Here is a 27,908-nt window from a genome sequence, read left to right on the forward strand (position 1 = left end):
AATCACTAGTTGCACGTGCAATCGATGATAATGATGCATTTTGGACTGTGAGTGCCGCTCTGACGATTGCTCGGTCTTCACGCTCTGTCGTTTCTCTAGGCCTACCGCTTCCTTCTTGACGCTGTGTGCGGCCATGGTTCACCCACTCCTGCCAACATCGTCTAATAGTGGCATTGCTCCTGCTCAAATGTGGAGCTATTCTCCGATAAGGCCAACCGGCTTCTTTGAGCCCACTACAGGACCTCTCTCAAATTCTGACATCTGCGCATATGACCTGTATGTGAGGCATAGTTACTGTCTACCAGAGTACACGGAAGGAAATTCGTGAAGAATTTATGACCTAACGGAGATCGGAGATCATCATTCGTTAAGTAGTGTTCGACCCGAGGGCTTTTACCACTACATGTTTATCAATCCCCTAAGGATCTGTAAACGTTCGTTAAATTCCATAAGCTGGAAAAGTCCTGTACACTTGTAATGAAAGTGCAAAGTCTTCAGTAGTGAAGAAGTTGATCAGGGGTGACGCCATATATCGGCCACAGATGGAGTCTTCGTTGGATAAGCTATAATAGCAACTAATAATTTTGGCATATCTTTCCGCAATGGCATATCTTTTACACATTATCGTAAATTTGACACAGTATCGTACAGTAAAAATGGAAAATAATATATTCAAGTCCCAGAAATTTTTTTTTGCTTTCGTCTGGGGCGGAGTCTTAATACTCATACGGAAGTAGACTGTCACGTGATATACGAATTTAATGATGATAAAGTCAGCAGTCTTGGTACCGGGCAAAGTCCATAGTAAAATGAAAATGATGATAAAGATGAAACAAAATCTATATTAAATAGTTGAAAATAACAAAATATATACAAGAACTACCATATAACATTATGATGTATAGTTCTGGGCTGTTTATGAGATTTATGACCTAGAATCGCAATTTCTTTTAAATATCCTGCCAGTTGCGCAGATCAAATGCGTTGTAACGACAACCGTTTATTCGTTGGCAGCCAAAATGTAAAATTTTGTATTTTCCGCCGAAACCTGCATGCATATCAATTAGCATAGAGTATAATTTGCTTTATATCTTCTCGGTGCGTCGTGGTGCCTTCTCGGAGTATATGTTGCCAAAGGCATTTAATAGCTCTATAATATTTTTCTAAAAAAGTGACATCTATCATTCTATAATATCTTTCTATGTACGCACGCAATATATGAAATCCCTGCCTGATGACATTTAAGTTCACTTCTCCAGATGACATTTAAGTTGACTGTGAAAGGATTTTAAAAGTTTCGGTATTGTTAAAAAATTTCATCTGAATTCCTGGTAAGTAGAAAAGAAAGGTGATCCGAAGTAGCTTTGCTAAAACAGCTAACAAATTAGAGGACTTGCTTTGCAAAAATAATCCAAATCAAAGCGTCAGATGTTCCTCTGCTACAGTTAGAGATTATGAAAAATGATTTAGAATTGTCTTGCAAAACCTTATACTAGCCTTTATTTAAAACAGGACTAAATGGTCATTTTTAACAAATGCTATTTAAATACAAATATTATTTCAGAAATATAATGAAAGTATGTATTAACTATCCCACATATTACTTTTACAGTGGGATCTAATGTGTCGCTTTGCTCCTCCCCCACTTTTTTTTTTTTTTTTTTTTTCTTTTTTAAATAAAATTAGTATGGATTGCGAGTTATTGGTTTATTTACAAAAAATCACGGTAGGCGGCCAAAAGACATCTGCTCTGTCACTGAAGCAGAATAGTTTCTGTTCTGTAGGTAGAAATAATATATGTAAGGCTTTTAAGCAAAATTTTTTAATTTTGATTTACGTACACTTTTTTTTCAGTATGAAGATTACTATAAAGTCTATATATATTTGGAAATGTGGATTCCACAGCTTCTTCTTTTTTTATTTTTTGCACTGAAGTAAACAAGTTCTACCAGATTATGACATTTGATGAATGACATGTAATATTTCTGGTAAATAAGTTTGGAATGTTTTAAAAATTCCGTAGTTTATAAACCTTAGACATTTTTATCGAATTCTGGAATTTCTAAAATAAATCTGTAACATAAAAATGAATTGTTATTTCTATTTTTATTATTTATTGAATGTATATGCATTGATTTAGGCGACATCAGATTACTATTAGAAAACGTTAATCATTAATTATTGTACTTAAGGATAAGCTTTGGAACAGTGCAGTTTCTTTTATGATTTTATAATTATGTATATTTTGAGCACAGTAAAGATATCATTTCTTCCATTGTATTTTTCAGTTAATAAGACCCGCCGGAAAATAAATTATTATCCTAATTTATCGGACAGTTTTTAGATAAAAATATTCTAGTATACCTCTAAAAATTTTCGGATTATAACATGCAGTCAGTCTGTCGCCGATTAAGTCAATTTTTAGAAGGCGCATGTTAGAGTTAGCTGTTTATTAATTAAATTTTTTTTTTTTTTTTTTTTTTTTTTTTTTAAAGTTGCGAGAAATTAATATAGTAGTAGGTGTTTTTCCCTTTAAGTTATAAACATTTTTCGGAGAATTTCAATTAATGTCAGAAAAAGTCAGTTGTAGGTATTAATTTTTGTATTCAGGAAACATTTATTTAGTAAATTGAGAACAAAATGACTACATTTATTATATCGAAAACAAACCAGTTATTTAAAAATAAGCATTGCATATGAGGAATATTTTTCAAATATTTTTTCCCCACCAAGTATGGCAGATTAAGTATAAACAGGGATTTTAGTAATTGTTATACAACTGTTTTGTAACATTTTACAATTTTTTTTTGTTTGTTCTTTTATGTTTCTTCTTTTTAATGCTGTTTTTGTTGAATTTTTTAAATAGAACTTTAAGTCTTTATGATATACAGCAGAGTTTCTTAAACTGTGGGACCTGCAGCAGGGGGATGCCAAAAATTTTAGGAGTTTGATATTTCTGTAACTTATTATAATAATTTTGCAATTACCAAATATTTTTACATAATTTATCTGAAAATAGATAAAAATAAGACAATACAGACAAAAAAAAAAGTAAATAAATAAATAAAACGTTTTGACACATTCTTTTTATAATATAACCATTCATTTTACTTGCTTTGCATGTGACGCTAACATTTTGTCTGTTAGCTATTTAAAATTTTCACATTGTTCTCTGTCGTAAAATTAAAGTAAATGACCTAAAACTGCAATAGTATATATTACAGTGCAAGTTAAAAAATTGACAGTTTCATTCATGCATGTGTTGGATTTGCGCAATGCTTATGGGGTCCCACAAAATTTTTGTAAATATTATGGGGTCATTAAAAAATCTCAGTGATAGAAAGGGGTCTTGACTGAAAAAGTTTAAGAAGACCTGATATAAAGTACTGCTAATGATTATCAAGCATGTTTTAAATATTAATGCTGCAGGATTAAAAATTTTTAAAATGATATATTTAAATGGAATTTTATAATTAAAATTATTATAATTCATCATTAAATACAGTAGGCAATATTTATGTATTTTGCTTTCTATGTACTGTTGAATATTTTACATAAACTGTTGCATCTGAGGCAAAGTAATTTGTCTCTTTTTTAAGAAAAACTTCTAATAGCTTTTATAATTGTAAGTTGATAAAAAGTAAATATATTTTTTAACAGTGTTAACTAAAATAATAAGAAATTAAATCATATGCTTTGAGAGGCACTAAGCACTTAAAAGATTTTGCTGCCTCCACATAAATTTGCTCCATAACTGCATCATACATTCCATGGTGAAACTGGCATTAGGAAATTTTTGTGGTGCCCCTTTCCTGAGTCCCTGAGCATGTTTTTGCAGTGTGCCCTGTCTTTGATACCCTGAACACATGCTTATTCTTGCTTAATGGTTAGTGTAGCTCTGGGTTTCACTAAATAAATATATTTGCCTGTGCATGTGAAAATGGTGTGTTTATATTGCATGTATTTTATTTTAGCTCTTCTTTCTTTTCTTTTCTCTTTTTGTATAATTATACATCTGATTTTTCCAATAATTTGAACGGAATACCTGTTATGATAGGTTAAAGGTATACTTTTTAAAATCGGAAAAGCTGAAGACCTATGGAGGGCAGTTAGAAAAAGGTTAGGCAAAAAATAAATCAATAAAACAACTAATGTAATATATTAAATATAGATTATTAATATTTAAAAACCTTACCTTTTTGGTTCTATATTCACCTGTTCAGTAAAATATATTTTTTAATAATAACAATAAGATTAAAAAAAGTACGTAATCTGGCAAGTTGTAATTTATTCAGTCAATTTAATATTTTTATATTATGTATGTAGAGGAAAGGAAATGATGTTTTTTTATATATTAAGAACCTGACTGAGATACTTTTATATATATAAAATAGCTGGTTTAAACTCTCTTTATGTATAAATATAATACTGCCTTTATGTAAAAATTGCAATACTTGCTGATAGTTTAATTCTTAGAACTTACTTTAGTGATAAAGTAATATATTTAATAGCTTGATTGTGAGTTAATTATATTTTGCAGTACATATTTAATCAAGCTAGACAAGATTACCATTAATACATTGCATAAATTCAGTCGCTATTTGATCTATGATGTAAGTATGTTATCTTCCTTTCTGTTAAATAATTATGATATGGTATAATTATTATATATTTCATAAAAGTATTGGGAATTGTTAAGGAGTTGTTTATATTATTGGTTTATACATTGAACTAAGGAAGAAAAGCAATGTAGTTTTGAAATGCTTTTGTTGTAAATGAATTTTAATGTGATTTTCCTCTGAATTTTATACATAAACATTATTGTATTTACAAATTCATGATTGAAATATAGAGCTTTTTAATGCTTTTGGAAGTATGTTAACTCATATTCTTTAATTTAAATTTGAAATACTGAAATTTAATATTGCAATAATAACTGAAATTGAATCTCTTTTTAATAATTAAAGGTTTTTGACAAGCTTGATCAAAGCTGGATTAAGACTTTGAGATGCACTAAGCACTTAGAAGATTTTGCTGCCTCCACATAAATTTACTCCATAACTGCACCATACATTCCATGGTGAAACTGGCATTGGGAAATTTTTGTGGTGCCCCCTTTCCTGAGCATGAGTCCCTGAGCATGTTTTTGCAGTGTGCCTTGTTTTTGATGCCTTGAACACATGCTTATTTTGCTTAATGGTTAGTGTAGCTCTGGGTTTCACTAAATAAATATATTTGCCTGTGCATGTGAAAATGGTGTGTATATATTGCATGTATTTTATTTTAGCTCTTATTTCTTTTGTTTCCTCTTTTTCTATAATTATACATCTGATTTTTCCAATAATTTGAACGGAATACCTGTTATGATAGGTTAAAGGTATAATTTTTAAAATCGGAAAAGCTGAAGACCTATGGAGGGCAGTTAGAATAAGGTTAGGCAAAAAAATAAATAAATAAAAAATAAAATAACTAATGTAATAATAAATAATGAAAATGCATATTAAAATTTATTAAAATGTAAAGATAAAAGTAAAAATTTGACAAATTAAATTAATGATAAATAATTAAATGATAAAATAACATACCTTGCCTTGTGTTATTTGGGGGTCTGGCTAGAATCGCTATTTCACTAAAAAATCTAAGCAATAATGGAGCAAAGCTAATGCTTAATTTAAGTTTAATATATAGAATAATGCACTTAAGTTTTGAATATATAGAATAATGCACTCTTTGGTTGGATCCTAGCAGAGCCCACACCCTTGGCGTGCCCACTTATATGGTGCGTATTGATGTGTGACAAAGTCAAGGAAGTGTGCAATGCCAAGTTTGTGCAATTCTGGGATGTTTTTTTAAGTGAAAATAGATCGATGTGTACATGGATACGGATTTTGTGCAATTTTTTGACTTGTTACTTTCAAGTTGGCAATTTTGAGAAACGTGCGGAGCAGTGGGTGATTCTGCACTTCCCAGTTTGTCTCCAAGGGGGGCTCTCCTAGGATTTTACCCGCTCTTTCAAAGGATGATAGAAACAAAAAAAAATTTTTTTCTACCATGCCAGTGAGCCCTTCTTATTTAGGGGTCCAGTACACTGCAAATAGAATTTACTATTTATCTCTAAAATACTGGAACTAGGTTGCAGTTTAAATTTTGTGTAGGTTCGACATATATTTTTTTGCAGCAGTTTTATATTCTGTGCAATGAGATGCTTAAAAATGAGAAATATGTACCTTAATAATATATTATTAAATTTACCAATATGGCTGTGTTGTCATTAAAATTGAGAGGCAGAAGCTATAGGAAAGTTGGTGTGATTTTTATCATAAATTGTCAAACTTTTTTTGTATATTAGGGCATTTTACAGGTATGCCAATATTGAGAAAAGGGAAATTGTTTTAAAGGGGCTGGAAGGCATCTATCGTACTTTCCTCATCAAAGCCAAACTAAGCTAACTATTACAGAAGAAAAGCACCATCTAACTGCATCACAAGTTAATCATTTATTATTTTCTCAACGACAGGGCTGGATTAACAATTAAGCATATGCTTAGGATATCAAGGAAAGGAGTTACCACAAGAAGGTTCTTAGATATTCTGAAAAGGAAGAACCAAAAGATTCACTATTGTCGGTTTTACTAGGGTTTTACATGGTGCAGTTACACCAAAAACAAAAAAGAGAAGGAATGAAGATAAAACTTATGTAAACATATGTGAAGACACTAGAATTTCTTTATTTAATTTCTTAATGCAACACATTGATATGTGTATAATTTATATGACATAGCTGTGAAATATGTAATGACCATTAATGTTTTATGTATTTTCATAAATGAACTTTTGATTCTTGATGCCCTATTTAATTTTTGTTTAAAATTTGTAGGAAATCTATTCAACTTCACTCTTTATAACTGTATAAATCATTAAATAAAATAGATAGCAAAAAGTTGTTTGTTTTTAAGACTAAATAAAGATAAAATTTTAATCACATATGTGTTATAATATTGTATTTATTAAAGATTTAGAGGGATTATATTTTACATTTTGGGGTACCTTATGATTATCTACACTAACATGGTAAAGCTGTGAAGTTGTTGGTGACTTTGGAGAACATTTGTTAACTCATTGCCATCTTTGGAAAGAAAACTTTATTTGGGTATATAAATGTTTATTTTAGTGTTGCATTCGATACCTATTTTTTCCCCCATCCTTTCATTCATTTATAACCTACTCAGAGATAATTACACCATTCCATAGCTGTATTTAGGGATAATCCTGACTCTTTTTCACAGAATTTTACTGATGTATGTTTTGTCCAACAACACGTAAAGTGAACAATTGTTGTAAATGAGATACGGCTGTCTTCAAATCAACATCTGTTTTTCATTCTAACACTTTGTTTGTAATTTTTCACATTAAATTCCCCAAAATTCAATCGTTTAAGGCTGCTATCACACGTCGGTTTGTTTCTGAAGAACAACTGTTTGGAACAATTTTTCTGCTTTGTCACAACAGCCAATCACCCCAGATCGCTTTGGGGTTAACACCGGGGAAACTAGTTCCCCATTACAAACAAGCTGATAGCATTCGAAGCTGATTGGTTAAAAATGAACAACCTGCAATTTTTTTGGAAATGAAGGAAAAAGTCGCGCATCTTTTTTTCAATAGTAAACCAGGTAGAAAAATTGTCCGAAACAGTTGTTCGTGTGAAAAAAATGCCATGTGATATGGGCCTAAGAAGTACAGTTTCTTCCAGTATGCGAATTTATGCATACTGGATTGTTAGGCAAAATATCATATTTCGAAATAGATGTAATACTTTCCTTTCATCAGCTGGCAATCTGCTCAGTCCCATTATGATTCATTACCACAAAAATAAATTTACTCAATGCAAAAAGAAATACTAATCATAAAAATTACTGTTGAATTTCATAAGTGCAAATCTATGTGTTTTCAAACACGTGTATGTTACTTGCACACTAGGTTGTAACATAAATACATTTTGGTGATTTTGTGGGTTTCCACATAAATATTTTTGATGATATGGTGCATTGCTCCATCAATACTTTTTCATGGCTTTTCTGTAGGGGTGAAGATAATCAGAAAGTACTCATTTTTGGTTTATTCTAAACCATTATAATTAGAACATTTTATCTTAACTCTTTGAAATCCAGACCCTTCGCTAGCTTGTATCCTCAAAATACCAAACCGCCTGAAATACTTTTCCATTTTCACAGCAATTTCCTCTCCTCCCCGTCCATTAACGCAGAAAATAGGTGTGAAGATTTCGAATGACATCCTTTGTACTTTCTAACAAAGATTCCATTAGCCTTTGACCCCATTCTTTATAAAACTATTCTGAAGGTCAGACCAACAAGCTTTTCTGGCTTTGTTATGATCACGACTGAGATTTTGTTTATTTCCATTATTTTTATAGGAGGGAATAAATTGATTAAAAATAAATATAATCCTTAAATTTTTAAACTGCTCTTTTATTGTTGTTTAAAGCTTAAAAGCACACTGTGCCACAAAAGAATGAACAACAAAATATCAGGAGCAACCAAAAGATAAGAAACCTCTTAGGACAAGCTGTCTGCAGTAAACTGATATAATGTATTTGGGGAAAGTGCACCTGCTATACTGCATACCTTAGTGGGAGGGAAGAAAACAAGATTACAATCTCGGCCATTTTTGGGTGGTTCTGGTTGTCTCAATGTAGGGCTGTGTGGGGCAGATTGGTTGTGAAAAAGTTAATCCCCATAAAAATCTCACAAACTTACTGGCATTCATGAACTCATTGTCAGCTTTGGAGAGAAACATTTGTTACATCTATTTCAATGATGCTTCTAATGCATCCATTAGTTTACATTCATTAAAAAATAGAACACATACTTTTTTTCAAGAAATTCTTCCGTAATTTTTTTCTTTGCACATTTGTTCTGCCTATGTACGCAGTGTCTATTTTCACTTGAAAATAAAAAAATTGCACAAATTAGCATCATACATAACCTTGCCATTCCTGGGATCATGATCATCAAAGGACAGTCGAAGTTTCAATGTGCATTCCAAGATAATGAAAATATGAGGAGAAACTTTATAATTTAAAAAATATACTCAATGTGAAAAGGAATGCTAATCAGGAAAATAACACTGAATTTCAAAAGTGCTAATCTCCATATACTCAAGATAGATATGTACAAGATAGATATGTGCTAGATATGTACAAGAGTTGCCACATAAATATTTCTAGTGGCATTGTGAATTGAAATAGAAATACTTTTTGGCAACATGGTGTGTTGCCTCATCAGCAATTTGTTGTGGCAATGTGAGTGTGGATAATCAGAAAGCATCCATTTTATTTCTTTCTATTTAACTAACATTGCAAAAACCATTTTTTAAATATAAATATATAAAAAGTTTTTATGTATATGAATTTATATTTTCTGTTACAGTGTTCAGATGAAAGATTTTCATCAAGATGAACAGAGATACTGGAGCTACGTCTCAGAATTCTCAGTTACCAACTTCTAATGCTAGTTCCATGCCAACTGCTGCTATTGAGATACAACATGGGAATGAGTCCATTGCAACTATTGTGGAAGATTCTAATAATAACACTTCTTTACTTGATAGAGAACAGACAAGTGATATTCCAACTAATACAGAAAGCAACAGTTCTCAGAATTCTCCTGCGATTCGAGAAATCCATAAAAATAGCTGGTTGAAAAGAATGCCTTGTGCGGATCGTTGGTCTGGGAGATTTCCAAAGGTATAATTCAGTTTTTTAAATGTTACTTGGTATTATTTTCAATAAATGAACATTTTCTTGCCTTTATTTTAAAATGATTTCTCTTGAAGTATCATATAATTAGAATAAAATTTAATCATTTATAAACACTTTAAAACTCGACTAAAACCAAATCATTGCAAACTTTTTAGGTAACATTTTAATTTTTTAAAAAGAATTCTTCTTTAAATGATTGCATATATATTTTTTTCATTTGCTGATTTTTCTTTCCTGTAATAATTATATTGAGATAGTTTTATATTAACCTGGTTAATAAACCTTTGTTATAAAGTTTGTGAAAAAAATAATTTCACATGTGTAAATATGCAGTGCTTAAATCTGGCTGTTTGAAGGTGTTAATGTACTTTTTAATAGAAGAAATCTATGCAGTCATATGATTTGGGAATCTGTGGTTCATTTGTAGTGCAAAGTGAATTGCAGCATTTTTCAATTATTTGGAATGACACCAAATTTTGAACAAAGGGTATTAAAATAAAGAAGTTTTTATTAGAAAGACATCTTTACTATATTCAGCTACCTCATTTGTCTTATGCTCTGATCCCACTATTATCTCTTCTTGTTAATTAAATCTATCCAAAATGATAAGATAATGAATCTGTAACAGCTGTCAAAAAAGACATTTTTCCAGTGTTTTGAGAAAAGTCAGATATATTAGTCAGTGTAGTTTTTTATAGTACTTATGTATTATTACAACTACCTTGGCACAGTTTGGTGAATTTTGTGAAACAAAAAGAATAGTTACATTTATTGTAAAACAATTATATACTACATGCATATATATTATTATGTTCATATTGTACGTTTCTATATTTATTCTAGAAGGCAATCAGTAAATCTAGTTACAAATGGGTTTCTGTTTTTGTTGTGATGAAAATTTCATAGCTATTGCTTTGAGAAAGAATTCGAAGTATTGTTCTTTCAGCGATTTTGTGACAAAATAATGCACTCCTGCAGAAATTACACCTTTCATTCTTCTATTATAAGAAAATCCTACAAGTATAAATTTTAAAATTGAGTTCAAGACAAAAAATATTTATAACTTTTTTATAAAGCCTTTGGAACTTAGAATACAACAAAATAAATGCATACAGAAATGGCAACATTGGAAATTGAATATTTGCCATGTGCATGGTTACCTGAATAATTGTTATGCATGTGGTTACCAGAGTTTGGTATATTCTAAAACTTTATTGTTTCTGCTAAGTGGTTGTAAAAATATGTAAGTACCTCTTTTGCATTTCAAGTAGAACTGTCGTACAAGTAATTTTCATAATTTTTTTTAACATAGGAGTATATCTGTTTATGTAATTGAGTATTTAAATTTGATGATGAGCGATTCATTTAAAATATTTACTCTAACAGTCTTAGTATTTATGTATGAGCATTAATTTTTTTAAACTGTTTCATATTATTTTAAATAAGTCAACTATAAAAATGGAATATCACACTTTGCCTCTTCTTTTTTTCTTATAATTAATAATTTGTTTCCTTAAAATGAAAATATTGTATTTACTATAAAATTTTTTAAATACATGATTAACTGTATTATTTCTTAATACATCAAATGAAAGCCAAAAAGGGGGTTACCTTGTGTAGAATGAATATGTGCTTTGAAGTTCCAGATAAAAGAAACAAATGTCATAAGAGATTTATTGTTTTAAGCTTTATAAACCAACTAATAGTGCAGATGGATGTAAAAATAAAGAAGTTTTTATTCCTACTTATTCATAAGTTTGTTTATCATTCCAGAACACGTAAGATTTTTTAATAATACATGACCTCAAAGTGTTAGATTTTTAGCATTTTAATTTGCAAGTTTTCTCTTCAATCTGTTTAGAAAAATGTTATCTTTTGAAATACATACTCTTCTCTGTGTAAAGCATATGCAAAGAATTGCTGTAAATGTGCTGGCTGCAGTGACTTTCATGGTTTTTACCTATGTACAATGTAAATATGAAACAACTTCCAATAGGAAATCCTGTACATAGACATGTAATCTCTCAGGAAGATAGTCTTATATGCTTTACAGTAATCAATTGATTAAGCAAACATGCCAAAGAGAAGAGATTTTTAGAAAGTACTTGTATTTGGTTGATAAATATTATTCATTTCTTTTTAATGTTGGATAATATATTTTTTACTGTGTTTTTGTATGTGCTTGGTGTTAACTTAATCACTTTTATAAAATTGCATATTAATTTTTTATGTAATAAATGAAGTGGTTTCTATTTTTCATTCAAATTATCTTTAATTAGAGTGAAATGACTATGACATGTTTAAGTTAAATAGAGTCACTTCTTTTGAAATTATATCCTTATTGATTTGAAATTCTTATCTTGTTTTATGCTTTGCTCTAGGCACAAAAACCAGAGAAGTTTTGGGTTGTATTCTGCGTTCATGATGATAAAGAAGCATTTCTTGAATTTTATGAAAACAGGCGAAGTGCATATTCACATATGCCTCTTTCAAATATTTCATTATCAAAATGTTTACATATATCTCCAACAATTGTAGCTCAAGAAAATGATCATGAGTTTGTTGTCACACTTGAAACACAAGTTGTAAGATTAGCAGCTTCAACAAAGTAAGTGTTATTCCATTTATATCAATTCATTTATAATGATTTTTTTGAAGATTGTACAAAGAAATGATCCTTTATTCATTATGTTATGCTATAATATAACAGATTTCTATATTCATTATATTATATTTTGCTATAATATAATGAATATAGAAATCTGTTTTAAATTGAATTATCATTATTACAGTACGGAGTCTGAGATCCAGAATTATTGGAACTTTGGCTGTTCCGGATTTTAAATCATTAATTTAAATCTAGTAAGTTGACATGTAGATGTAAACATTTTGACTTTGTTTATTGTTTAGATCAAATAAAATGAGAAGTGTTAATCCATCTTCTCATAGATCCAGAACAGGTGTAACTGGTTTAGCTATATCAGGGTGTCAGAATTTAGGGGCTGAAAACTTTTTAGAATACCCAGAAGCAAAAATTGGAGATGCCTGAATTTTTAGAATTTAGTAGAAGCACTGGGCAGCAGAATTTAGGTAGGTCCCCAATCAGTAGAATTTAGGACCTGTAGAGATTGTATCAGGTGACAAAATGTGGAGTGCTGGCCCTGACCATTGCTCCACAACCACTCAAGGGCCAAAAGTTTGATCCTGGCCAATATCAATACAATACTATCAGTTCAGTGCATTATTATTGTCAACAGTGAGACTCCTTAGCTAGCAATGTTTAAAAATGATATGCAGAAATCTAGTTAAAAGGAGATTACATTTATACGTCACCTACTTCCTTTTGTTATTATAGTGTCTGTTCCTAGACCTTTGTAAAGTAGGGATTTTTCTATTGTCTTATTTATTTATTTGTTTTGGGGCTGGTGATTTGGAAGTTTGGCTATTAGATGATTCCAGATCTTGGATGTCTGGATTTTGGACTTTGTACTGTATGTTAAGTTAGTTGCTGTTATGTCAGAAGACATTTAATATGAAAAAATACCAGCTTATCATATATTTTGCAAGCATTTTAATTAAATATTTAAAAATTGTTTTTATACATTATCTATCAACTTCGCTTTTCAGGAGTACATGCAGTGTGCAATCTTTGTGCATAAAACGCTGATTTATATACACTAAGAATTATGCATAAGATGTATCTAAAAATATTAAATCTGCTGACAAAAATTGTTTTAAATCAACATGTATATATAAAACAAGATCATTTTTAAAATGCATTTTTAAATTTTTAATATTTTTGATTAATATGTGGGTTAAAGTGTATGATGATTTGTAAGCTAAAATTGCTTACTTCATTGATAAATTTTAAATATTTCTGTCACTCTGAACTTTTAATAGGTAATCATTAAATAAGTAAGTAATAAAAAAATAAATATTTTAAGTAATAAATAATTAACTATTATAAGTTCCTCTTAATAAGTGTTTATTTCAGTGATCAGATGTTGGAGTGGATGGACACCATGCGCACAAAACTTCGAGAACTTGGTATCCTAGAGGTAAACTTGCTTTTTAAAATTCAGTTGTTGTAAAAAAATGTTTTTTAATCAATCCAATTAATCTTAATAACTTGAAATTTGTTTTATATCTCTTATGTAGGTATGGTGAATAAATTTTAATTTGATGTATTAACAAAGCTGTTAGGAAAGATTTTTTTTTCTCTTTTAAAAATCATTTCTATTTAGAAAATATTAATAAAGCTGAACTTATAAGGTATTTTATGCTAATTAAGAATTTTTTATAATATAGAACTTCTCCCTTCATTAGTGGTAACCAGAATGCAAATTTAATTGATGCCTAATTAAGGCAAGGCTTTTGATTGTTTTAGGTGTAGAGTAGGGGATCTCAACCTTTTCTGCTCTATGCAGTCCTTTCACCACTGTTAGAAGTTCATCCCCCTCTTTCTAAAACCTGAAAAATATATATACATTTATTTAGGTTTAGATTATTTTTTAACATGCTAAATATATATACATTTATTTAGGTTTAGATTATTTTTTAACATGCTTTATTAATTAAACAACAAAGAGTGTAGAAAATGTTGATAAATATCAAAACTTAAATAAAAGCAGTTTGTTTTATATTCATAAATTAAAAGAAAATACTAAACAGTTAAATAACAGTTTGACTGCATTCCCTCTCTGAAACTATAAAATCCCCCTCATGGGGAAATTCCCTCCTGGTTGAGAACTTCTGATATAAAGCTTTTATGCTTGTAGCTTTATTTTCTATCACCAGCTTTGCGAGTTAATAATCCAGCATTAGCCATTATCTAGTTGAAGGTAAAATGTTCCATTAATGCTTTGGGCTAACTTAAGCCAAATTTGTGTTGTCTCCACCTGTGATCATTTTTAAATTGTATTTTCAACTTCATATTGTTTTAATACTCACAAGTAACAGTGTTTTGATTGCAGGCTTAAATTGTGCCTTCTTTTTAAGTTCAAGCTTTAATGAAAAAAAAAAAAAAAAGTGTATTTAAACCTTCATAAGACTTTGTCATACATTGTCAGATGCAGTGATAAGTTGCTTGGCTGTCTAATATGGTCTGAAGGACTTTGAAATAATATTACATAGTTAGGGCTCTAGAAGCTGACTGAAATGTAGTTTGTTTTGCTTTAATCTTCATGGAGTAATTTCATATATACTTTTGTTTTAGTGTTTATCCTAAATAATATTTAAACTTGTTGCAATTTAAAAAAAAAATATAATTATGTTGTGCTAAATATGCTGTATTTTTTACTTGTGATTTTTTAAATCATCCTGTACTGTACATGCAAAGCAATTATGTGAGTACAGTATCAAACAGAATATTATATTAAAAAAACAGCATAACTAATATTATACAAATCTCAGATTATAGCACAGTAAAACCATCTAATATGTAGGCATGTATTAGGCTTTTTGTTGGCTAAAGACAAAACTACTTAATGCCTGTAGTTCTGCCTGAATTAATTTCTTTGTAGAACAATTTAGTTGCATAGATGTTATCCTTTTTTTTTATGTGTGTGTAATGTTGATCAAGTTATTTCAGTCAGCGGGACTACCTGGCCGATATGCTAACTACCCAGTGGACCGGCTGCCTCGCTGTTGGTGGAAAGAAAGAAAAGTTACTTATGCCAAAATTCATTGTATTTTATGCTACTAAGTAATAAAATTATCTATAATCTATTTATTAAATCAATTTATGTATAAAAATATTTATTATGTTTATATAATATCATCTAACTACAGGTTAATTACTATGAAAATTGTCTATGCTTGGAATATAATTTTAAATCCGTTAATGTTAAAAAAAATCAAAAATATCTGATTTTAATAAAAATTTACTAACATTAAAAGTCATTTATGTGGTCCCCCCCCCCCCCCGAGTTTATAGATTACAGTTAAGCATAACATTAAGGTACAACATGCATGTAGTAATTCGGATTTTTGTTATTGTGTTGTTTTCAAAATATACCTATTATATGGTTTTGATATTTTGTAATTAACATTAACAAGCATTTTTGATATCAGATTGAAAGTTTTTGAAAAATTTTATTATTCCTGATTTTATAAGTTATTTAAGTATTATTTGTTCATTTAAAGTAAAATGAAATTCCATGTGTAATAAGTTTTTCATATTGATTCAGCCTAAAGACAATTTATATAGCAAGGAACCCATTACTTCAGTGAGATCAGTGTCTTCTGCTTCAGAAAATACATCTTTTGACTTCCAAGCTCGTGAAGGTATTCGAATAATTACTGTATTCATTTTTGTCCTCTAAAGTTTGCTTAAAAATTTTAGATTATAGTGTAGACTTTTTTTTTTCAAATCTAATATGCACAAATATTATATTTTCAGTTATGATATTAGTAATTGTAAAATATGATCTGTATGAATGTTAGATTATTCGTTAGATCTTTGGTATTTAAAATCTGTAAACTGTACAACTGTGCAAAATTGTTGCCAGATTTTAAATATACATTATACTTGAAACATTTTTTTTTTTTTTTTTTTTTTTTTTTAAGTTTGTTAAATTTATTTTGCAATTGCATGGTTTGTACTTAGTCTAATGATGCAATTTCAATTTTTTTTTTTAAAGATTTCAGTCGCTTGTCTCTTAGAGATCCTAATTCTCCATTACCACCTGTTCCTGGAAGTACCTCTGTATCATCTGAAAGTTCTAATTCAGCAGTTGTATACATTAGGAATCCACCCAATCTTCGAGCCTCGACACAATACTGTAGTCCCTCAACTGTAGTTAGTCCATCATCTGGTTCAGAACAGCATCCTTTAATTCTACACATAGAAACAGCATCTTCATCTTTGCAGTCTGTGCCAGAAAGTGTCTTTAATTTTGATGTATTGCAGGGATTAGAGCAAAATCCACGTACTATATCTCGAAGTAACAGTTTAGCATCTGAAGAGAGTTCTTCTCCTATTCCATCACCCCTTCATACTTCAACAGAACAGAGAGTATCCTCAGTTCCAAATACACCCTTGTCAGATCAGACTTCATTGTATGAACCTTTATTTTATTCTCCTTCCTCAAACATAAGTATAAGTATTCGGAATCCGAATTATGAAAATCCGCCTCCTCCTCAGAGACGAGGTACATCAACTCCAACTCCAGCCTTGCCCCCAAGACCTAGTAATGATCAACGTAGAATGTCTACATCTGTTGCCAGTGATATTCAAAATGTGCATTCAACTACCAGGACTAGCAATTTAAATACTTTGACATCAACTTCTGATCCATCTTTGCATGCATCTTCTCAGATTGGATCTTCCATTAATCCTGTTCAATCTTCTCAGATAACATCCTCACCAACTGGATTACTGAGGATACAAGCCCATCTAGAACATGTTCGAAATATTCCTGAGAATAGTCGTCACTTACCTTCAGAAGAAGGACCACCTCCTTATAATGGAGCATTGCCACAATTACGTAATATGCAGGTTGTATTTCTCATTTTTTTAATTTAAATAACTGGTTATGAAATTAAAAATTAATTTTTGCTAGCTTTTTTGATAAATCTCCCCTTTCCAATGTTTTAGCTAAATTATAAGGCAGAGTTATTAGATTTTTATATACATTTATCTAATTAACAGAAAAAAAAAAAAAAAAAAAAAACAGAAAAAAAAACTGTTATGTATTCATTTGTTCAATGTTAGATAAGGATACTTAAATGAGGATTTTATTAAGTTGTTATAATTCATTGCTTTCAAGTTGTCATCAATCTTCCTGAAAGTAGTTTACTACACTTATAAGTGAGGTTAAATTATTTAAGACATTGTAGATAAATGTTAAACTTGCAATCTTCTTAAATGCATAAAAGTACTGTTGAGGGATAGAGAACTGTCAGCTTGCAGAAATTTCCTTTTGTTTGTGACTCGATGAATATTTGCAGACTTAATATTTGTATAGTAAAGTTCCTAAGGCTATTTTTCAGTACAGGAGGAAGAAGAACATTAAATCATAATTTTATATTAAGCTTATTTTATATTATCTAGCTGAAATAGCAGTTGCTTTACTCAATAAATTTGGGAAGTAGGTGCAGGAACAATTTTTTAAGAAAATGAATTGCTGTTTTCATAATTCTTTTTTTGCTAGTAAAAGATTTAGATTGATGTTAGAATGAAATTCTTTGTAACTAATTTGTTAGTATCTGAATTGTTAAAAATATGTTAAATTTATTTAGAATTTGAACTCTTTTTCTGACTTTTTCTTCTCGACAAATTTTTTCTCCAATAAGTAGTTATTTATTAATTAATACATTTGATTGAGTGCTATTTAATTGTATGATTTCATGACTCTTATACCTTAAATAAAAAAATAAATATGTAGTATTAAAATTTTGTATATAGTATTTAAACATAATTTTAAATTTTGAAGTGTGTGTTAATTAGGAACTCATTTTCCTACTTCTTTTAAAAGAGAGTTTTTAAATATTAGCACAGCTATCTATATAGAAGTTTCAGATGTTCAAAACAATTAAATTCTGGCAAATGTGCATGAAAATTCAGTTTTAACAAGCTTTCATTTACTTATTGTACAGTAAAAGCTTGGGAAATGGTGAACTCCAAATACATGAAAATTCCAGATAGTTCAGCATATAAAAAAACAGAATTCATGTTATAGATGCCAAATCAATGGGAAAAATGTTCACTTTGCCAAGTATGTAAGTTTTTTTTTTTAAAAAAGGGAGAGGTGACATTTCAGTTATAAAAGCTGGCTTTTGAATATTATAAAATTCCATTAAACATGAAAGTTGAAGATGTGACAATTCATTCTACTAGAAGTTTAATAGATTGTTCTTTATTTAATTAGATAATAAAAAGATACACATTATGGATGCAACATACAAAAATACTTAATCACTTATCATCATTTTTCATGTTGCACCACCACTTTTTATCCATTTTCAAGTCGTCTTTTGTGGCTTTTTATTTTATCCTTAGATTCTGTAACTTTGAAAATACCCCATTTCATGTAGTCCCAAATATTAATAATTTTTTCAAAATGTAAAGAAGAAATTTAACTTGTATCCTTGTTTTCAAAAACTAATTTGAGTAATCAAAAATTAATCGAAAATATATTAAACCAAAATGAAATTCCCGTGATTATGTTGTGACATCATACTTATCCATTATTTGTGCTACATCACATGTTTGCAGACAGTGTGTATGTGTTAATAATATTATGAGCACTATAACTGCATTTACAAATTTCTCATTAACTAAATTTTTCAGGGGAAGATTTTTTTCTAAAATTCCTAAATATTCTGGTTACTTGAGCTTTCTGGTTAGTTGAATGCCAGATATATTCCGATTTCAGGTGGTTTCATAGTCAAATTATCTTATTTTTTGCCTTATACTCAATTTTAAAATATGAGCTTGAAGAGTTTTGCTGCACTAAAAATTTCCAGAGGAATAGAGTATTTTACACGGAACTGAAGGAAACTTCTGCTATGAATCTGTTTTTAATATGATTGACATGAAATTCCTATAAAAACAAAAGTAACAACTACCAACAAATAAGTTTATTGATTTATTTTTCAGGATAATAATATAAATGAAGTGTGAAATATGTATGTAGTAAATAATTTTTAGTAATTGTTATTTATATATTTATTTGTATGTAAAATGTTGCTAAACTTAGGCAAAGTTGTTGCCGAAGTGCCTACAAATAAATATGCATTTCTTACAATCTTAACATTTCTGGCATAATAATTTCAGCTTTATTATAAGCTTTTGTTACTTCCTTATAACATATATACATATGGTTTCTTTTTGATATTCTTTATGCGTAATATTTGTTTCAAAAGCGATAAAAAGCAATGTACAGAATTATGTTAATATTCTTTATTTACTTTATTGATATTAATTAGAACCCGTGAGAACGCACGTCGGGCCTGTAAGGCCCGGTCGTTACAAAAACGTAGTACAAAAATTTCTCCTTTTGGTGAAATTTTTCGACCTTCTCAGTAGCTGCGTTTAAGGTCATGTGCTTGTCATTCACAAGCATTTCCGGAATTTAACCCTTCGTCTTTTATCAGAAACTGAGTAACCGGGCTTCCCAAGCCCGAGGCGCGTCCTCACATTGTCATTTAAAATTGAGAAAGAGATCAGACAGTTGCAAAAAGGTTTTGCTATTTGAGCTATGATGATGAAATGAACACAAAGAAAAGACTACAGAAGCTATTATCCGAAGTGTCGACTGATGAAGATACAATTAATGAAGAGGACGAAAAAATAGTTGGTGAAGAACAGTTTAGTGATCACAATCGAATTCTGAAGAGGCAATCAAGCGATAAATCTAGTAATGAATTGAGTAATTTTGTGTCCATCAGCGAATTGTTATCTTGGCAAATATAATGTGACAAAATGGAATAAAAAAGAACCAAGACTTGCTGTGAGAACTCTTGCTCACAACATTGTGAGAAAATTGCTCAGAAATGTTTGTGAAGCAAAATTTGTGTCCTCCTCCTATGAATTCTTGGCAACTGCTAATGGATAAAATAATAGTAAAAATTCTAGTAGATTGTGCAAACATTTATATCGAATCAATTGCCATAAAATTTCAAAGATAGAGAGATGCTCGATCGACAAATGTTACAGAAATCAGAGCATTTATCAGTCTTCTTTATTTTGAGACTCCACAAGGTTTCTCACATATAAATGTTCTTGACCTTTGGGTGACTGGCGGAACAGTGCTTGACATTTTTCATCAAACAATGTCTAGCAAACGTTTTTTTTATTTCTTATGAGATGTTTGAGATTTGATGACGTAAGAGATCACTTTTCTAGAAGGGAAATAAATAAATTGGCTCCGATAAGATATTGCCTTTGAAAAGTTCGTTGAAAATTGCAAAAAAGTTTACAGTCTTGGCATAACAGACCGAAAATCACAAATTTGCTGCACTATACGCAAGAAAAATGTTCATGGTAAACACAGCAAGATTATTTGGAAAAAAAAAAAAAAAAAAAGTGAAATGCAAGTTTTATTTTGAAATTATTACTGTAAAAATTTAATGATCCATAAATTACTAGTAAATTTCATTTGCGCTCAAAAAGAAATCAGTTTAATTTTTGTAGTTAATGATAAATAATTTCAGTCTTAAAACTGTTTTAAAATACAATTTTATTAGATTTATTAAATTAAAAGTATATATTTATGTTTTATACACTATGTTTTTATTATTTAAATGTTTTTCTTCAATTACACAAGCAATTTTATTTTTGTTTTGTTAAGAAAAACGCTTCGAGCCTATGGAGCCCGACGCGCGTCCTCGCATATCGAAAAGTAGCGCGCGTCTTCACGGGTTAATATTCTTTACTTACAACTTACAGAATTATGTTAATACAGTCAAAAGTAATAATTCAGACACCCATAATCCAGAATGATCTATAATCCGGACCTCAAAGCTACAAACTTTTTGCACATGCGTCACGTTGACGCATGCGCGTAAGACCTTTATGGCTGCAAATATGCGTGTGCGCAAAATACATTTACGAATGTGCGTTTAATGTATAACGGACGGTATAAGCTAAGCTAAAATTATCTAATTCAGTTAATGTTGCAGATTGCGTTGTTCCTTAATCTTCGAATTGGATTCGGCTTATTATTTTTTGCAGACTGTTAGAGCAATTTCATAAAAGTAAGCTTGAACTTTCGATTATGTCAAATAGAATTTCTGATATATATTTACTAATATGTAAAGGATCTACAAAGCGAAAGTATGTTTCGAAGTCTATTAAACAAAAAGTGGAATTGCTGCAAAAAATGGATAAAGGCATATCCTTTGTTTATCTAAACTTTAGCGTTTGTTTATCTAAACTTTGTTTTTCTTTAACACAGCGGTGCGCAATGAATTGGAAGTTGATCTGTCAGCACTATCCTTATCTTTGTGGCAGATGTTTTTATTTTATTTGGCTTATAATTCCTTACTAAATGTAGTATTTCATCTCGATGTATTCCGTCTTTGATATGATTTAAATCAAATTCCTCGTCATTATAATTAGCTTCCGATAGCGAAGAAAGTGACAGAGGTTATTGAAAATGAAAAAATTTCGATTGTCAAATTAGTTGGTATTTTCAACACAGCAATTACAGGACTTGAACAGCGGAACTTTGTAACTGAACAAGAAATTATGTCTGTTTATAGAATTAAAGAGAATGTATTATCACGTAAAATAGAAGCAACTTAAACAACTTACATTGAAAGAAATGTTTAATATAGTAAACAAATAAATATTAAGCTTTTTTTTTTTTGTAAATTTTGATACCCTTTAGATCATAATTGTTCTTTATTTCATAAATTACAGTTTCATATTTTTAATTTTATAATTTCTGCATGCCATCTTACCAGATTTAAACTGATGATCTATCGGAAAAATTGATAATCCGGAATCGCCGAAGTCCTGACGAGTCCAGATTAACGACTTTTGACTGAATTATACAGAGTTATGTTAATATTCTTTATTTACTTTATTAACATTATTTCCCATTACCTTAAAGCTTTTCTATGCAGATGTAACTATGTATTAAAGTTTTACTGGTATACTTAAAATTTTTTAATTGAAGATGTTGAGTCAGCCTGTGCATTTTTGTATCATACATTGTTGTTCTTTTATTGGCCACTACACAACAAATATGTGTTTTTTGGTTTCATTTTCACTTACATTCATTTGTGCTATTTTCAATATTTGACATTATTTTAAAAGAGCACATCCTTTAAAGTGATTCTGTCTGAGAAATATTTTGTAGAAATAATAATTTTATTTTACTCCAAAAAAAAAAAAAAAAAAAAAAAAAGGCCTATGCCAAATGTTAAAACATATTTTATCAATACTATGATTTCAGTAGCTTTATGTCGCTGGTGTGGAGTTGGTGATATTTTGTTTCAGACAAATATCATGTTTATATGCTGATGCGTCATAATAAAAATTAACGAACATATTTAAAAGGAATATTAAACATTTTGAATATTCCTTGATGTAAGTAGGACCACCAGCAACCAATTGGTAAAGTTACTAAACACTGAGAGTTTGGACCAGGGTTAGAATCCCAGTGAACTGGCTGGCTGAATGGCCCTTTTTGTGGTTTTTGCCATGTCTAATACGTATACAAAAGAATGTCCCTTAAAAAGTCGTCTACAAAGGCATCCCTCTTCTTAGGCAGATAACCATCAAGTGCTTTACTGTAGTTTAAACTAAACAAAACCTTAATGTAAATATTTTATTTCAGTTACTTACAAATTAAAGTATTGTGTTTACAAATTGTAGTGCATTGTATTTACATATGTATACATTTAAATGAAAGTGAAGGTGTTGGATTGTACGGAAAAATTGTTTATTAATATAAGTACAGAATTAATTTATTCTAAACATTATAATGAAGTTGATTATCTGTTATTTTTCCATTAAGGCTATAGCACTTGGTGCTTTTTTTGGGGGGGGGGGTTAGCATATCTTCTTTCTGCCAGTTATCATTAATTTTGGTTTGATCTTTTTCCTGGTGATAATTGTTTTCATAATCATTGCTCATGCACTCGTGGTTTTCAGCCAGCCAGTTTGTTTGAATGCATTGTATTTCACTATTTTGGATTTTCCAACGGATGGATAAGAAAGAAGTTCTTCACAAACAAAGGTTGCATTTGAATAGCTGCATCATGAAATTAAGTAGGTCTTGAAGTTGGAATGGCTGAGCAATATTTGTTCATGCTGAGAAGAAAAGGTGACTGAACACAAGCATAGTTTGCTAGATTACACATTCCTTTCATTACTTGCCATATGACTAATTTACTTTGGTATCAGAAAATATTGCAAGTTTGTGAAACAAAACTTGCATCAAAGAAATTAGATCACGTTGGTTTATTGGAAAAATTACTCGAGAAATTATGTGTCAAATCCTTGTTATTATGTCTTAATGTTAAATTGACTGAATGCTATAAAGTTAAATTTATGAAAGCATATTTATAGAAAGAAAAAATAAGTAGGTTACATTATTCCATCACAGCGGACTTTTGAACAGTTTGTGAAATAGAGAATATTTTCTTATTGCTTTTCTCAATCATTCTGTTTTGTCTAATATCAGTAATATCAAGCCAAAGGCTCAAGGAAAGCAAGGAGCCCAGATGGGCCAGTTTGGCAACAAAAATGCATTGCATGGCTTTAATAGAGAAGTAACATTTATTTATTGTAAAATAACATGCAAAACTTAAATTGATTTATAACAACACTTTTTTTTATTTGTTTTCCAGCATAATGGTTCCCTAAATAATACTGCAATACCTGTTGATGAGAATGGAAAACCGCTTTCATTGCGAGAAGTTCAAGTCCAAAAGTTGCAATCAGAAATATTTCATAAAAGTGGTGTAAGGCTTGTATTACGGAAAAAGGATTGTGTTAACGCTATTGCTCTAGTTGAATGCTTTAATTCAGTTTGGTAAGTATGTAAGTAAAGCTATTGTTAAAATGTTTTTATGAGAGAAATTGGATAACAGTGTGCATGCATTTACTCTAAACTGGTAGAATGACTACTATACCAGGTTAATATCTAGTAAGTCCTTCAACAGGGTGTAGAAATGCAGAAAAATAGAATTGCATGGATATGCAGAAGTATTGTGTAGACAATAAACATGATATTCATTGCTGTGTTATTCATAATTTTTGTATCTGAAAGTGTAAGATATCCAAGGTATGTGTTCCATAGTGCATTACATTGCATTTCAGTTATGTTTGATACATTGATCTAGTGGTAATGACAAGACTTCAAACACAGATGTATATTTTTATAAGATAATTTGGAATCTATAGTCATGCTTGGCTGTATATTGACCTCTTAAAAGAGACTAAAAACTTCAGAAAAAATGTAGCGCATGAATGAGTCAAAAAGGATATAAATATAGTATTTTTCTCAGACATTTGTAGATACCATTGAATACCAACTAAACAAGTCATGTAACGTAGTAGAACTGCTGCAGCTGGTATAGTCTTCATTTTGGCATGAGGATCTATGTATTAATGGTGTCTACATTCTTAGAATACTTTACTTTAAACTGTAGAAACTTTGAACTTTAGAAATTTGGTCAAACCAAACTAGTGGTTTCTAGTCATATTAAGTGTTAGAAATCAGGATTGTTGAGTTGAGGCAAGCTACAGTATTCTGTATTGTGCTCTTTTATGTGTTAGATATAAAATTTAAGCTCTTTATCAGAGGTAGTCTGATTTATGTGTTGGATCTTAGGATAATAATGAAGGAATTGTTTCGTAATATTTAAAGTCACGTTTATTGATGCTCCAGCATTGAATTCTGTTATTACATGAGGCAGTGTTTTACCAATCTTATGAAATGAATCCTGCTTGCTGGTTGATGCTGATCATGTTCATCTAGAGCTTTTTTAGAGCTCTACTGTTGCTGTAAAAAAATTGCCAAAATTTTTGGAGCCATAGTATATTATTGAAAGTAACCATATATGAAAATCCAAACTTTGCCTGCACTATGAAAATGCTGTAATCCATCTCAAGGTTTAGGCTCTTATATAGCAAATTAAAATCACTTAAAATGTAAAAACTTGTCATTTTAGAAATGAGAATAACTTTAAAAACTTCTAAAGATGTCAATATGTACTGGCGAGCTCAGCCAGTTATGCATACCTGTGTAATGTACAGTCATCTGTGCCAGTTTTGTTTTGCACTTTAGTTTGTGGGTGTATATTACATATAATCAAATGAAGGAAATGAGAATACTCCTATAAAAAATGGCAATTGAATTAAAACTAGGAATACCATTTGAAGTCTACATTAATTCCAGTCAACTAAGTCATAATTAGAAAATAAAGAAAATAAAAATTAAAAATAGAAATAAATTTTGTAAAACCTAAAACGTAAAAAAAAATTAGAAAAAAAATTTTTGAAAAGAATTCTTAAATATTGTAAAAGAAAGAGGAATAAAGAAAGTCTGTCTTTCAGCGCTAGCTAATAGTTGTGGAAAAGCAAATTCAATCGAGGTGCAAAAATTAAATGAAAATTTTAGCAATATTGCAGAAAAATGATGGGAAAGTGAACAACTGAAAAGATAGCAAAATAATGCTGACTTATCAATGGGAATTAGATTACTTCACCTTTTTTCCAACTGCTTACATCGTATTTTGTCTTTGTCATGCATATGTAATTTAAAAGTTTCTATACTTACACATCGTCTGAGCAGTCGGAAAGAGGGTGAAGTAAGCTAATTTTCTCTGATGAGTCAGCATTATTTCACTATCTTTTCACTTGTCCATTTTCCAATCATTTTTCTGTAATATTACTAAAATTTTCATTTAATTTGCATCTCAATTGAATTTGCTTTTCCACAACTATTAGCCAGTGCTTGAAAGACAAACTTTCTTTATTCGTTTTTCTTTTACAATATTTAAAAATTCTTTTGTAATTTTATTTTACCTTTTGGTTTTTATAAAATTTATTTCTACTTTTAATTTTTTGTTTCTTTATTTTCTAATTATGACTTAGTTGATTGGAATTAATGTAGGATTCAAACTGTATTTTTAGTTTATACTTAGTTGGCATTTTTGGTAGGAGTATCCCCATTTCATTCATTTGATTATGTGTATTTAAATCTTTGCAGCTTAAGTGCAGGATACTTAAATAGTCGTACTTTTATTAAATTAGACGTCAAAATAATAATATCTTAATTATATTAGTTCTAGTTTTGTTTATATGTATATAAAAATTACTTTGATGGCCAATTCTATTCTATTATTAACAAACATGCCTTTTCGTTTCTGGCAGCTTGATAGCCCTCTAGCTTGAAGAATTACGACTTTAATTAACAAATTACTATTTTTTCATTATTTCTCTTACTGAGAGGCCATTTTAGGTATTTTTTTGCTGAATCAGCCATTTTCACTTTTACCCAGTCCTTTTTCCTCAAACTACTATGACAAGACGCCATTTTGAACTTTTCCACATCTTTCAACCCCCTTTTTTCTATGAGTCAGGTTGCCACCAACGGACAGTCACTTGACATTGGCTATTGCCCAGTGACATTGTTTTCCCCCTTTCTACGTCATACGACAAGTTGGAGGGCATTGGATGCACAAGGGGATGTGCAAGCCCTTTTTGAGGTTCCTCATCAACTGAGAAGACAGCATTGTTCTAGGTCTGATTTTTATAATTTTTTCTCTAAAAGTTTTTATAGGTCTTGGCAAGACCCATACTTCTTGTCTTGTTTGTTATTTTTTCCTTTTTGATTTAAATATAATTTACGGTTCCTTTGCAAAGTTTTAATTCTTTAAGCTCGCAGGTCCAACCCATAAGTTCTTGTATATTTTGACTAATGGCATACCGCTATTTATCTATTTATTTTTTCTGTACATCGGAATTGCCTTTCCATTTTTTACATCTTAATGTGTCAATATATGCGGATACGTCGGGAAATTGGAGCAGAGAATTGAGACTAAAGTTTTTTAGACATAGTTTATTTAATTCATTAAAAATTTGTCGCGCAAAGTTTCAGTTGTCTGTTTTGGCGAAACGCGTAATAGAGTTAGCTTGGTTCGAAGTTCATTTAAAAAAAAATTCCCTTGAAAAGCCAAAACGAACTTCAAACTGGGCTAATTAACCATTTTCCGCTTCTTAATTTTATTATAATTTTTGTATTTGACCTTGATCAATTGATTAGTATTTTACTGTGTTTTGTAATTTACTTTGTATTTGGCATATAGCCTATTATTTTACCTCATTCAATTGATTTGTTTTTTTACTGTGTTAAAATTTCCTAATTTGTTTAGCATATTAACTTGTAAATATTCAAATATTTTTCTCCTCTTTCACACTTTTCATAGCAACTAAATATGCTTATGTTGGAGTTTTCTCGGAGCCACAGTTTTTGGTAACATTTTGGCGAGCTTACTAAAATTTATCTTCTAATATGCATGCATATATATATATACAAGATTTAATGCGATTTGCTAATTTAGTATAAAAAACGTTAATTTTGTAGCTTCTCAATTGAAACACATACTAATTTCTAGAAGATGTATTTGAAGATAATTTCAAAATTGAACCGATTAATTGTATTTATCTA

The 27,908-nt window shown here is 29.9% G+C and overlaps 1 protein-coding gene across 4 annotated transcripts in view; it reads left to right on the forward strand.

Moving 5' to 3' along the window:
* Positions 1 to 1,735: 1,735 nt before the first annotated feature.
* Positions 1,736 to 27,908, forward strand: part of LOC118196818 (uncharacterized) — a 49,137-nt gene continuing 22,964 nt past the window's right edge. The window contains exons 1-8 of one of the 4 annotated variants that reach the window (XM_035368285.2): positions 1,739 to 1,988; positions 4,968 to 5,199; positions 9,446 to 9,762; positions 12,159 to 12,385; positions 13,772 to 13,835; positions 15,966 to 16,062; positions 16,419 to 17,275; positions 24,082 to 24,266. In XM_035368285.2, coding sequence (XP_035224176.2) covers positions 9,472 to 9,762; positions 12,159 to 12,385; positions 13,772 to 13,835; positions 15,966 to 16,062; positions 16,419 to 17,275; positions 24,082 to 24,266 — 1,721 coding nt within the window. In that variant the 5' untranslated portion in view covers positions 1,739 to 1,988; positions 4,968 to 5,199; positions 9,446 to 9,471. Of the gene's footprint in view, positions 1,989 to 4,967; positions 5,200 to 9,445; positions 9,763 to 12,158; positions 12,386 to 13,771; positions 13,836 to 15,965; positions 16,063 to 16,418; positions 17,276 to 24,081; positions 24,267 to 27,908 lie in introns of all 4 variants that reach the window. The other 3 variants (XM_085817625.1, XM_085817626.1, XM_035368286.2) reach the window with 3 other exon arrangements.

This window comes from Stegodyphus dumicola, chromosome 5, assembly GCF_044657685.1.
Source record: "Stegodyphus dumicola isolate Sdum_Otavi_A_Nest chromosome 5, ASM4465768v1".
In the NCBI taxonomy this organism is placed as follows: Eukaryota; Metazoa; Arthropoda; class Arachnida; order Araneae; family Eresidae; genus Stegodyphus; species Stegodyphus dumicola.